General features: G+C 46.0%; 2 protein-coding genes and 1 long non-coding RNA gene across 4 annotated transcripts in view; all 3 read right to left on the bottom strand.

The window, feature by feature from the left end:
• LOC148662594 (uncharacterized) overlaps nt 1-13477 on the bottom strand; it is a 197095-nt gene that overhangs the window by 120276 nt on the left and 63342 nt on the right. The gene's annotated exons all lie outside the window — the stretch shown is intronic.
• Nucleotides 1-13477, bottom strand: part of LOC148662595 (globoside alpha-1,3-N-acetylgalactosaminyltransferase 1-like) — a 167789-nt gene that overhangs the window by 100868 nt on the left and 53444 nt on the right. The window contains exon 8 of one of the 2 annotated variants that reach the window (XR_015936844.1): nt 7576-7750. The exons of the other annotated variant lie outside the window; for it this stretch is intronic. The gene's annotated coding sequence lies outside the window, so the exon portion shown is untranslated. Of the gene's footprint in view, nt 1-7575; nt 7751-13477 lie in introns of those variants that run through there. 2 annotated transcript variants of the gene reach the window in all.
• LOC148662596 (C-type mannose receptor 2-like) lies at nt 5023-11879 on the bottom strand. Its single transcript, XM_088632855.1, has 7 exons — nt 11843-11879; nt 11505-11519; nt 9653-10042; nt 8138-8488; nt 7305-7393; nt 6284-6386; nt 5023-5697 (listed from the first exon to the last, which is right to left on the bottom strand). Exons 1-7 carry the CDS (start codon nt 11877-11879, stop codon nt 5660-5662), a joined length of 1023 nt encoding a protein of 340 aa, XP_088488981.1. The 3' UTR covers nt 5023-5659.

Genomic DNA, 13477 nt, shown 5'->3' with positions numbered 1-13477 from the left:
AAAATTCATGGTAGAGAAATGTGTCTCTGTATTTATACTCACAGTAGATGGTGCAGTAATGTGTCTCTGTATTTATACTCACAGTAGATGGTGCAGTAGTGATCAGTGTATTTATACTCACAGTAGATGGTGCAGTAATGTATCTCCGCATTTATACTCACAGTAGTGGGTGCAGTAATGATCAGTGTATTTATACTCACAGTAGATGGTGCAGTAATGATCAGTGTATTTATACTCACAGTAGATGGTGCAGTAAGGTGTTTCTGTATTTATACTCACAGCAGATGGTGCAGTAATGATCAGTGTATTTCTAATCACAGAAGATGGTGCAGTAATGTGTCTCTGTATTTATACTCACAGTAGATGGTGCAGTAATGATCAGTGTATTTATACTCACAGTAGATGGTGCAGTAATGATCACTGTATTTATACTCACAGTAGATGGTGCAGTAAGGTGTTTCTGTATTTATACTCACAGTAGATGGTGCAGTAATGTGTCTCTGTATTTATACTCACAGTAGATGGTGCAGTAATGATCAGGGTATTTATACTCACAGTAGATGGTGCAGTAATGATCAGTGTATTTATACTCACAGTAGATGGTGCAGTAATGTGTCTCTGTATTTATACTCACAGTAGATGGTGCAGTAATGATCAGTGTATTTATACTCACAGTAGATGGTACAGTAATGATCAGTGTATTTATACTCACAGTAGATGGTGCAGTAAGGTGTTTCTGTATTTATACTCACAGCAGATGGTGCAGTAATGACCAGTGTATTTCTACTCACAGTAGATGGTGCAGTAATGATCAGTGTATTTCTACTCACAGTAGATGGTACAGTAATGATCACTGTATTTCTACTCACAGTAGATGGTACAGTAATGATCAGTGTATTTATACTCACAGTAGATGGTGCAGTAAGGTGTTTCTGTATTTATACTCACAGCAGATGGTGCAGTAATGACCAGTGTATTTCTACTCACAGTAGATGGTGCAGTAATGATCAGTGTATTTCTACTCACAGTAGATGGTACAGTAATGATCACTGTATTTCTACTCACAGTAGAAGGTGCAGTAATGTGTCTCTGTATTTATACTCACAGTAGATGGTGCAGTAATGATCAGTGTATTTATACTCACAGTAGATGATGCAGTAATGATCACTGTATTTATACTCACAGTAGATGGTGCAGTAAGGTGTTTCTGTATTTATACTCACAGTAGATGGTGCAGTAATGTGTCTCTGTATTTATACTCACAGTAGATGGTGCAGTAATGATCAGGGTATTTATACTCACAGTAGATGGTGCAGTAATGTGTCTCTGTATTTATACTCACAGTAGATGGTGCAGTAATGATCAGTGTATTTATACTCACAGTAGATGGTACAGTAATGATCAGTGTATTTATACTCACAGTAGATGGTGCAGTAAGGTGTTTCTGTATTTATACTCACAGCAGATGGTGCAGTAATGATCAGTGTATTTCTAATCACAGCAGATGGTGCAGTAATGACCAGTGTATTTCTACTCACAGTAGATGGTGCAGTAATGATCAGTGTATTTATACTCACAGTAGATGGTACAGTAATGATCACTGTATTTCTACTCACAGTAGAAGGTGCAGTAATGTGTCTCTGTATTTATACTCACAGTAGATGGTGCAGTAATGATCAGTGTATTTATACTCACAGTAGATGGTGCAGTAATGATCAGTGTATTTATACTCACAGTAGATGGTGCAGTAATGATCAGTGTATTTATACTCACAGTAGATGGTGCAGTAAGGTGTTTCTGTATTTATACTCACAGCAGATGGTGCAGTAATGATCACTGTATTTCTAATCACAGAAGATGGTGCAGTAATGACCAGTGTATTTCTACTCACAGTAGATGGTGCAGTAATGATCAGTGTATTTCTACTCACAGTAGATGGTACAGTAATGATCACTGTATTTCTACTCACAGTAGAAGGTGCAGTAATGTGTCTCTGTATTTATACTCACAGTAGATGGTGCAGTAATGATCAGTGTATTTATACTCACAGTAGATGGTGCAGTAATGATCACTGTATTTATACTCACAGTAGATGGTGCAGTAATGTGTCTCTGTATTTATACTCACAGTAGATGGTGCAGTAATGATCAGGGTATTTATACTCACAGTAGATGGTGCAGTAATGATCAGTGTATTTATACTCACAGTAGATGGTGCAGTAATGTGTCTCTGTATTTATACTCACAGTAGATGGTGCAGTAATGATCAGTGTATTTATACTCACAGTAGATGGTACAGTAATGATCAGTGTATTTATACTCACAGTAGATGGTGCAGTAAGGTGTTTCTGTATTTATACTCACAGCAGATGGTGCAGTAATGATCAGTGTATTTCTAATCACAGAAGATGGTGCAGTAATGACCAGTGTATTTCTACTCACAGTAGATGGTACAGTAATGATCACTGTATTTCTACTCACAGTAGAAGGTGCAGTAATGTGTCTCTGTATTTATACTCACAGTAGATGGTGCAGTAATGATCAGTGTATTTATACTCACAGTAGATGGTGCAGTAATGATCACTGTATTTATACTCACAGTAGATGGTGCAGTAAGGTGTTTCTGTATTTATACTCACAGTAGATGGTGCAGTAATGTGTCTCTGTATTTATACTCACAGTAGATGGTGCAGTAATGATCAGGGTATTTATACTCACAGTAGATGGTGCAGTAATGATCAGTGTATTTATACTCACAGTAGATGGTGCAGTAATGTGTCTCTGTATTTATACTCACAGTAGATGGTGCAGTAATGATCAGTGTATTTATACTCACAGTAGATGGTACAGTAATGATCAGTGTATTTATACTCACAGTAGATGGTGCAGTAAGGTGTTTCTGTATTTATACTCACAGCAGATGGTGCAGTAATGACCAGTGTATTTCTACTCACAGTAGATGGTGCAGTAATGATCAGTGTATTTCTACTCACAGTAGATGGTACAGTAATGATCACTGTATTTCTACTCACAGTAGATGGTACAGTAATGATCAGTGTATTTATACTCACAGTAGATGGTGCAGTAAGGTGTTTCTGTATTTATACTCACAGCAGATGGTGCAGTAATGACCAGTGTATTTCTACTCACAGTAGATGGTGCAGTAATGATCAGTGTATTTCTACTCACAGTAGATGGTACAGTAATGATCACTGTATTTCTACTCACAGTAGAAGGTGCAGTAATGTGTCTCTGTATTTATACTCACAGTAGATGGTGCAGTAATGATCAGTGTATTTATACTCACAGTAGATGATGCAGTAATGATCACTGTATTTATACTCACAGTAGATGGTGCAGTAAGGTGTTTCTGTATTTATACTCACAGTAGATGGTGCAGTAATGTGTCTCTGTATTTATACTCACAGTAGATGGTGCAGTAATGATCAGGGTATTTATACTCACAGTAGATGGTGCAGTAATGTGTCTCTGTATTTATACTCACAGTAGATGGTGCAGTAATGATCAGTGTATTTATACTCACAGTAGATGGTACAGTAATGATCAGTGTATTTATACTCACAGTAGATGGTGCAGTAAGGTGTTTCTGTATTTATACTCACAGCAGATGGTGCAGTAATGATCAGTGTATTTCTAATCACAGCAGATGGTGCAGTAATGACCAGTGTATTTCTACTCACAGTAGATGGTGCAGTAATGATCAGTGTATTTATACTCACAGTAGATGGTACAGTAATGATCACTGTATTTCTACTCACAGTAGAAGGTGCAGTAATGTGTCTCTGTATTTATACTCACAGTAGATGGTGCAGTAATGATCAGTGTATTTATACTCACAGTAGATGGTGCAGTAATGATCAGTGTATTTATACTCACAGTAGATGGTGCAGTAATGATCAGTGTATTTATACTCACAGTAGATGGTGCAGTAAGGTGTTTCTGTATTTATACTCACAGCAGATGGTGCAGTAATGATCACTGTATTTCTAATCACAGAAGATGGTGCAGTAATGACCAGTGTATTTCTACTCACAGTAGATGGTGCAGTAATGATCAGTGTATTTCTACTCACAGTAGATGGTACAGTAATGATCACTGTATTTCTACTCACAGTAGAAGGTGCAGTAATGTGTCTCTGTATTTATACTCACAGTAGATGGTGCAGTAATGATCAGTGTATTTATACTCACAGTAGATGGTGCAGTAATGATCACTGTATTTATACTCACAGTAGATGGTGCAGTAATGTGTCTCTGTATTTATACTCACAGTAGATGGTGCAGTAATGATCAGGGTATTTATACTCACAGTAGATGGTGCAGTAATGATCAGTGTATTTATACTCACAGTAGATGGTGCAGTAATGTGTCTCTGTATTTATACTCACAGTAGATGGTGCAGTAATGATCAGTGTATTTATACTCACAGTAGATGGTACAGTAATGATCAGTGTATTTATACTCACAGTAGATGGTGCAGTAAGGTGTTTCTGTATTTATACTCACAGCAGATGGTGCAGTAATGATCAGTGTATTTCTAATCACAGAAGATGGTGCAGTAATGACCAGTGTATTTCTACTCACAGTAGATGGTGCAGTAATGATCAGTGTATTTATACTCACAGTAGATGGTGCAGTAATGTGTCTCTGTATTTCTACTCACAGTAGATGGTGAAGTGATCAGATCACTTTATTGGCCCTATACAATGTCTCGCATGAGGAATTGGTCTTGTCGCAGACCCCAGCTGGCTCTCCATGAGACACACAGACAGGGAGAGAGAAGCTGGGGGTCAGAGCGCAGGGTCGGCCATTTATACGGCACCCCTGGAGCACCTGGGGTTCAGGGCCTCGCACAGGGGCCCCAACGGAGTAGGATTCCTCTGCCGGCCGCGGGATTTGAACTGGCAAACCCTTCCAGCCCCAGGCGCAGATCCTGAGCCACAGAGCCACCACTCTGCTCCATCAGTATTGGAGATGAATATAACAAGGAGGACTGAAAGATATTGATGGCAATCTGCAATTTTATTTGTGTCATCAGTTCAGATTAAAGAAAATGTTAACCACTATCCTCTATGTGACAGCGCATATTGGCATTCAGAGACAAGTTCAAGAAAACGCAGCTCATAGCATAAATACCCTCCCAAACAGGAACATCCAGGTGTATACATCTATGAATACTCAATAAAATATTACTGAATTATTTTAGGAGAAATAGCAGTACCAGGTAAAGAAAGGCTTAACAGTAGCTTTCAAGTGTTTTAACATTATGATCTCTCCCCATATCCATCACCTGAATTACTTAAATTGGGGAAATGTGTTTGAAGTCCAAATTCTAACAATAAATTACTTGTCTAGCGGAATAAAATTTATAGACGGTCTTTAAAAATATGCGGATCTGACTATAGGTACCGAACATTAATGGTTAAAACTCTGTTAGACAGACTAAATTACTCTCATGGGCACCATACTGTACAGCACTGGTGAAGAGTTACTGATAATTACAGCTTATACAGAGCTTGTACTTATACAGAGCAGATAGAAATTGTATTATAAAGACAAAAACAGGTTGCTGTAAAAGATCACAGAGGAATTCGTTACAGCCTGAGTGGAGAAACATTATAGATCTGCTGGTCAGGCTGATCAGACTGGAGTCCAGTTTCCAATGTAGTCACACTGCCCTGTGAGAACACATCATCACAGTTAGTATACTGATACTGACTGTACTAATAGAGCTTGGCATCACACACACACTGGACTGACAGAGCTGGACATCACACACACAAACACACACACACTGGACTGAGAGAGCTGGACATCACACACACACACTCTGGACTGACGGGGCTGGGCGTCACACACACACATTGTACAGAAATGTTTATTATACAAATGGAGCTGATGTAGACAGTTAATTTCAGAAGGCTGCTCCAGAGAACAAATCAGAAAATCAAACGTATAATTTCTACCTGCTCTGACACACGAGCATTTCACAGGTTAATTAATATGCCAGAATAAAATGTCACCATTAACATTTGTGAATTGTGTGGCATATATTTCAGTGCAAAAAATAAATGGGCACACATGAAATATAGTTTTAACAATAACACAGATTGTGCTATTTAGCACAAAATGTCACATACTCTTTCTAGAAAGACCCTCTCTTTATCGTGAGCAGGACTACCTACATTTTGCACAAGCCTTTACACACAGACACACAGCTTAACCTCTCCGGCATCACAGTGAAACTGGAGGCCCATATCTCACCTTGCGCTTCCTGCTCAGAGAGGAAAACCAGCCCATCCTTCTGCTCCTTCCATTTCAAACTGGTTCTGTTCATCCCAGTGTGCCTGGACAGCAGCCCCCTCATCTGGACAGACAAGAACAGCACAGACTGCCTGAGAGCAGGGCTGGATCTGGACTGGAGCACCAGCCAGCAATACTGATCCATCACCCTGAGTGTAACTAGTACAGTCTGTACACTGATCCAGTAATACTCACACAGTCCTGATCATTATAGATATATAACTGTACACACTGTACACTGATCCAGTAATATTCACACAGTCCTGATCATTACAGATATATCATTCTACACACTGTACACTGATCCAGTAATATTCACACAGTCCTGATCATTATAGATATATCATTCTACACACTGTACACTGATCCAGTAATACTCACACAGCCCTGATCATTATAGATATATAACTGTACACACTGTACACTGATCCAGTAATATTCACACAGCCCTGATCATGATAGATATATAATTCTCCACACTGTACACTGATCCAGTAATACTCACACAGTCCTGATCATTAGAGATATATAATTCTCCACACTGTACACTGATCCAGTAATATTCACACAGTCCTGATTATAGATTGTAACGCTTACGGCCGACAAGCACTGTGTGTAAGAGCCGGCGTACCAGAGCGGGTGACGTCACCGCCCTTCCCTGTGATAGCAGGACCACAGCTACTGGGCTGAGGAGAGATCTCTCTTTAGCTCACGGGGCTAGGTCGCTGCAGAGAGACGCGAAAGTCCCGGGTTCGAGCCTCCAGTCGGGATGGGGCCGACCAGATGCGGCAAGGGCGCCCGCCAGAGCCCCCGTTGCGTTACAAGATATATAATTCTACACACTGTACACTAACCAACTCAATACACTCAGTGGGGTCTCTCTTAACCCAGGTTAGACATGATCCCTGTGCAGACTCTGTCGCACTCAAGCATGTTAAAACACTGATCTGAATTCCTGGCTCTGAAGGCTGACAGCACCTACCTGGTTTAAGAGGAATTCACTCACTGCTGCATCATTAGGATTCAGCCCTTTATCCAGGCTGATTGTCACCTTCATCACCATTCTGTTGTCTGGGGAGACACAGGTAAATAATACTGCTACTACTAACAATTGCTTACACTTATATAGCGCTTTTCTGGACACTCCACTCAAAGCGCTTTATAGGTCATGGGGAATCCCACTACCGCCACCAATGTGCAGCCCCACCTGGATGATGCGACGGCAGCCATAGTGTGCCAGAACGCTCCCCACACACCAGCTCTCAGTGGGGAGGAGAGCAGAGGGATGGAGCCAGTTCAGAGAGGGGGGTTATTAGGGGGCCATGATTGGTAAGGGACAATGGGAAATTTGGCCAGGACACCGGGGTTACACCCCTACTCTTCTCGAGAAATGCCCTGGGATTGTTAATGACCACAGAGAGTCAGGACCTCGGTTTTACGTCTCCTCCAAAGGACGGCGCCCGTTTACAGTCCAGTGTCCCCCGTCACTATACTGGGGCATTAGGACCCACATGGACCACAGGGTGAGCGCCCCCTGCTGGCCCCACTCACACCTCTCCCAGCAGCAACCTTAGTTTTCCCCAGGAGGTCTCCCCTCCAGGTACTGACCAGGCTCACACCTGCTGAGCTCCAGTGGGGGGGCGGGGCTGCCAGCTGGGAGCTGCAGGGCGACATGGCTGCTGGTGATATAAAAACCACAGAGACTTCACCCTGTGCTCTACCGCGCCACACCTATGGGGACGAGTGAGGTTTTTCCTGGATGATGGGAGGTGCGCAACACACCAGCTCGGTCCTGACTCCCCCCTGTCAACTCACCGTTGAAGCAGAAGAAGGGGAACTTCTTGGTACAGCCTATATCGCTCCAGCGCCCCCTGGTGGTGCCCGTCAGGGCCAGGGCGGCACAGTTCTCGTTTCCGCCGGAGTTGTCGGGTTGGTTCTGATCCCAGTGGTGGAAAGTGGAGTTGCTGGGCCTCGACCACTTCCAGGGCGTGTTGAACAGGCCGATCCACACCGAGTTATTCCGCGCCGCCAGGCGGACCGCCTCGTTCTCGCTCCGGTTCCTCGCGCTGGCCAGGTCCGTGTGCTGCTCCCGGCAGTACCTCTGGGCTTCGGGAAAGGTCTTGGTCGCGTTGATCAGGAAGTAGCTCTCCGCCGGATCTCCGGAGTCTATGAGAACAGACCAGCACCCAGATCTCATTGTCAAGAATTCATCGGATTGCAGTACTGCAATGAGCCTGGGCTCTCCTCTGTGTATTGTCGTTGTGTTTTATCTCGTGTATTCTTCTTATTTATTGTCGTCCTGTAAAGCGCTTTGAGAAGCCACCTTTAAAGGCACTATATAAAATAAAGTTGTTTATTATTATTATTATTATTATTATTATTATTATTATTATTATTATCATAATATCAGAATCACAGCAGGTAGATTGCAGCGAAAGGATCTCTCCCCAGTACATCAACACCAAGCGCAAATCTCTGGAGAACTTAAAGCAATCAACCTTGCAGCACTACGTATTGATTATGTATTTCAGCAGGACGTATTTTCCGTATTCAACGCTGTGGGGGGGTGGAATAATACAACTAAAACGCTTTAGTGCACTTCTCTCATTCCACGCCCCTGTCTTGTCACTCCTACTTTCCGACATATTTTGGGGAATCTTTCCGTCTTTCCGTCTATCCGGTGTCAGAAAGCCATTTTTTCCTGGCCACTGCAAATCTCCTGCATGAGTTGAATGAGCCTGGGAGGGCTGTATACTCTGGACAACTTATCAGAGGGCACAACGTAGAGATACCAGTTCCCTGGAGACCTGGGGTGAACAAGCTGCAACCCAGAAGGCGACCCACTCCAGAATCTCACCCAGGACCCATGAACTCATTCCCCCCCCCCCGCGGTACTTTCCTTCTGAAGTCCTTTCTGTTCCTTTTGTTTCACGCGCGTGTGTCCTCAAGGGGGGGGACCCAACTTGTCAGGAAGCCTGCTTCACCTGGGACCGACCACGGCACCCCCCGCCTCCAGGTGAAGCGGGCTGTTTCAGGCCTGGCAGGGCAGCGCTCTGCGCTCTGTCATGGCGCTTTGCTCTGAGCCACTGCTGCGTCCCCTCTCCGGTTTTACTTGTGATCTGCTTCGCTGTAACTTGGCTGCGTCCTCTCTGGCTCTGACCTCTGAACTCGTTTCCTGACGACAATTCTGGATGGCCCTCTGCCTGTTTGCTGCCGGCTCACTAAACCGACCTGTTCCAGCTCTAAGGACTCCCACGGACCACGACTGATATTCCAGCTGTAGCAGCATAACAGCACTGCACCTGAATGAGGACAGAGCCCGTATCTCACCTTGATAGCAAATGAAGAAACGGGCAGTACTGCAGGGGCTGTCAGCCCAGAAACCGGTAGACGACATGGTCCCACAATTTTCTTTCCCTCCGGCGTTGTCTGGTTCTGTTGAAGCCCAGTTGGTGAAATTAGTCCCAGCCGGACCGTAAAGACTGATGTTCCCCATGGACCACTGCCAGCTCCACTTGTCCCGGTACAGTCCAATCCAGCCGAAATTTGGCAAAAGGTTCATCACCGCAGTCTGCAGGAGCTGCTCGTTGTCCTCTGGGCTCTCGATCACAGCCAGGTCAGTGTAGTTCTCCCTGCAGTAACTCTGGGCTTCGGTCCAGCTCTTCTCCAGGCTCACAAAGTGATACTGACGAGCGCAGCAGGAGGGGACACCCCAGAGCCCTGGAGAGAGAGAGAGAGAGAGAGAGAGACACACACACACACAGGGGACACACCAGGATCAGCAGAACGTCAGGGTGGAGTGGTTTGGCTCTGTGGCTCAGGATCTGCGCCTGTGGCTGGAAGGGGTTTGCCAGTTCAAATCCCGCGGCTGGCAGAGGCATCCTACTCCGTTGGGGCCCCCCTGAGCGAGGCCCTGAACCCCAGCTGCTCCAGGGGTGCTGTACAATGGCCGACCCTGCGCTCTGACCCCCAGCTTCTCTCTCTCCCTGTCTGTGTGTCTCATGGAGAGCCAGCTGGGATATGCGAACAGCCAAATTCCTAATGCAAGAAATTGTATAGGGCTAATAAAGTGATGTTATGTTATGTCAGAGAGAGAGAGAGCAGGAGCGTGTTGCACTGTCCGTTCTGAAGAGATCCACTGACTCTATCCATCCGATTTCTGCAGATCTGACCGCGAGAGACAAAGTAGAGGACACACTTGCGAAAAGCCACGCGGAAGCGCTTTTCCAACTGGGAACAGGGAACCCCCTCTGGAAGCCCTTCTTTACATACAGAGTGGTGAGAGCATGGAACAAGCTGGCCATCCAGAAGCTACCCTGTCTTCTTTCCAGACGCAGCTGAAGGAGATCCCCTCTCATCGATTAACTACTAACAGACAACTAAATAGGCTACAAGGGCTGAGTTGGGAATTTATGAGACGTCGTGGCAAATAAAACACATCTGAAAACAAATAACATTCACAAAAGATGTCACGTGTTACATATCCTAAGTAACCAGACTCTGGGTTAGTGGAGCGCAGAAATTCTCTCATGTATTTCTGTGTACACTCAAGGAGGATATCTAGATCAGTGCCTTTCTGATGTTAAATAATTCCTCTAACGTTAACAGAAGTTATATACCATCCATGCATACACGTTTTATCATCTTTTTCCAATTAGGGTCCGTGAAGGAGCTGGAGCTTATCGAGGCAAACAACAGGCACAAGGCAGGATACGCCCTGGGTGGGACACCAGTCCATCACAGGACACACACACACACCCTGGACAGGACACCAGTCCATCACAGGACACACACACTCGCACACCCTGGACAGGACAGCAGTCCATCACAGGACACACACTCACACACCCTGGACAGGACAGCAGTCCATCACAGGACACACACACTCACACACCCTGGACAGGACACCAGTCCATCACAGGACACACACACACACACCCTGGACAGGACACCAGTCCATCACAGGACACACACACACTCACACACCCTGGACAGGACAGCAGTCCATCACAGGACACACACACTCACACACCCCGGACAGGACAGCAGTCCATCACAGGACACACACACACTCACACAACCTGGACAGGACAGCAGTCCATCACAGGACACACACACACAGGCAGAAACACAAACAAACTCACAAACCAGGGTTTGTCTCCCCAGAACACATTTAACTCACCAGCCTGTCTCCGGACTGCGGGAAGAAACCAGAGCACCAGGAGCAAACCCACACAAACACGGGGAGAACATGCAGACTCCACCCAGACAGCACCCCAGACATTAGGCAAGTGCAGAGACACAAACAGACCTCAAACCCGTGCTTTCAGGCATCTGGTTGGGGAGGGGTTACAAAATGGACTTTTAAGGACTGGTTCCTCAGATGTATTCAGTTCCAAGCAAATGGCAGAGTGAACTCGGTAGCAATTCGTGCTGCCAGGCGAGGGGAACGGGGTGCCAGATTGCACAACGGTACAACAATTCAAGTTGTTAACGCGAGCAGGAAGGGGAGGCACTGACCTGTGCAAAGCAGCGCGAGCCCGAGGTTCCAAGTCATGATTGCGATCGGCCCAGCTGCAAACGAAGGAAATAGGTAGGGGATCTGCCGTTATCATCACGGGAACCCAGAAGGGCGTTCGTCACGTTTTTGCGGAAAGAGAAACATCTCGTTAACAAGGCCTTCGGTTGTGAGCTACGGCCATGATCGTTTCGAACCCGCACTGTGGTCACGCCCCCCTGTGGTCACCTCTACCGATGAAATTGAACCCAGTGTTTCCAGTTGTGGCCTTTTCCTCCCACCGACCACACAAACATACTGGTGGGTTAAAGTGGCCTAATGTGTGTGTGTGTGTGTGTGTGTGTGTGTGTGTGTCTGTCCTGTGATGCACTGCTGTCCTGTCCAGGTTGTGTGAGTGTGTGTCCTGTGATGGACTGGTGTCCTGTCCAGGGTGTGTGTGTCCTGTGATGGACTGGTGTCCTGTCCAGGGTGTGTGTGTGTGTGTGTGTGTGTGTGTGTGTGTGTGTGTGTGTGTGTGTGTTTGTCCTGTGATGGACTGATGTCCTGTCCAGGGTGTGTGTGTGTCCTGTGATGGACTGATGTCCTGTCCAGGGTGTGTGTGTGTCCTGTGATGGACTGGTGTCCTGTCCAGGGTGTGTGAGTGTGTGTGTGTCCTGTGATGGACTGGTGTCCTGTCCAGGGTGTGTGAGTGGTGTGTGTGTCCTGTGATGGACTGGTGTCCTGTCCAGGGTGTGTGTGTGTCCTGTGATGGACTGATGTCCTGTCCAGGGTGTGTGAGTGTGTGTCCTGTGATGGACTGATGTCCTGTCCAGGGTGTGTGAGTGTGTGTCCTGTGATGGACTGGTGTCCTGTCCAGGGTGTGTGAGTGGTGTGTGTGTCCTGTGATGGACTGGTGTCCTGTCCAGGGTGTGTGAGTGTGTGTGTGTGTCCTGTGATGGACTGGTGTCCAGTCCAGGGTGTGTGAGTGGTGTGTGTGTCCTGTGATGGACTGGTGTCCTGTCCAGGGTGTGTGTGTCCTGTGATGGACTGGTGTCCTGTCCAGGGTGTGTGTGTCCTGTGATGGACTGGTGTCCTGTCCAGGGTGTGTGTGTACTGTGATGGACTGGTGTCCTGTCCAGGATGTGTGAGTGTGTGTCTCTTGTGATGGACTGGTGTCCTGTCCAGGGTGTGAGTGTGTGTGTGTCCTGTGATGGACTGGTGTCCTGTCCAGGATGTGTGAGTGTGTGTCTCTTGTGATGGACTGGTGTCCTGTCCAGGGTGTGTGGGTGTCCTTTGATGGACTAGTGTCCTGTCCAGGGTGTGCATGTGTCTGTGTGTGTCCTGTGATGGACTGGTGTCCTGTCCAGGGTGTGTGAGTGTCTGTGCGTGTCCTGTGAAGGACTGGTGTCCTGTCCAGAGTGTGTGTGTGTCTCTTGTGATGGACTAGTGTCCTGTGCAGGGTGTGTGTGGGTGTGTGTGTGTGTGTCCCCTGGGATGGACTGGTGTCCTGTCCAGGGCGTATCCTGCCTTGTGCCCGTTGCTTGCTGGGATAGACTCCAGCTGCCCCTTGTGACCCTGAATTGGAAGAAGCAGTTAGAAAATGGACTAGCTGAAATTACACTAGGACCGAGCATGAAAGGTTTGTCTTCCTCCTTCCT

The sequence above is a fragment of the Lepisosteus platostomus genome, chromosome 5, assembly GCF_059453375.1.
Source record: "Lepisosteus platostomus isolate fLepPlt1 chromosome 5, fLepPlt1.hap1, whole genome shotgun sequence".
NCBI classification, from domain to species: domain Eukaryota; kingdom Metazoa; phylum Chordata; class Actinopteri; order Semionotiformes; family Lepisosteidae; genus Lepisosteus; species Lepisosteus platostomus.
The sequence above is the reverse complement of the archived record's forward strand: the minus strand, read 5'-3'. Positions and strand labels throughout refer to the sequence as shown.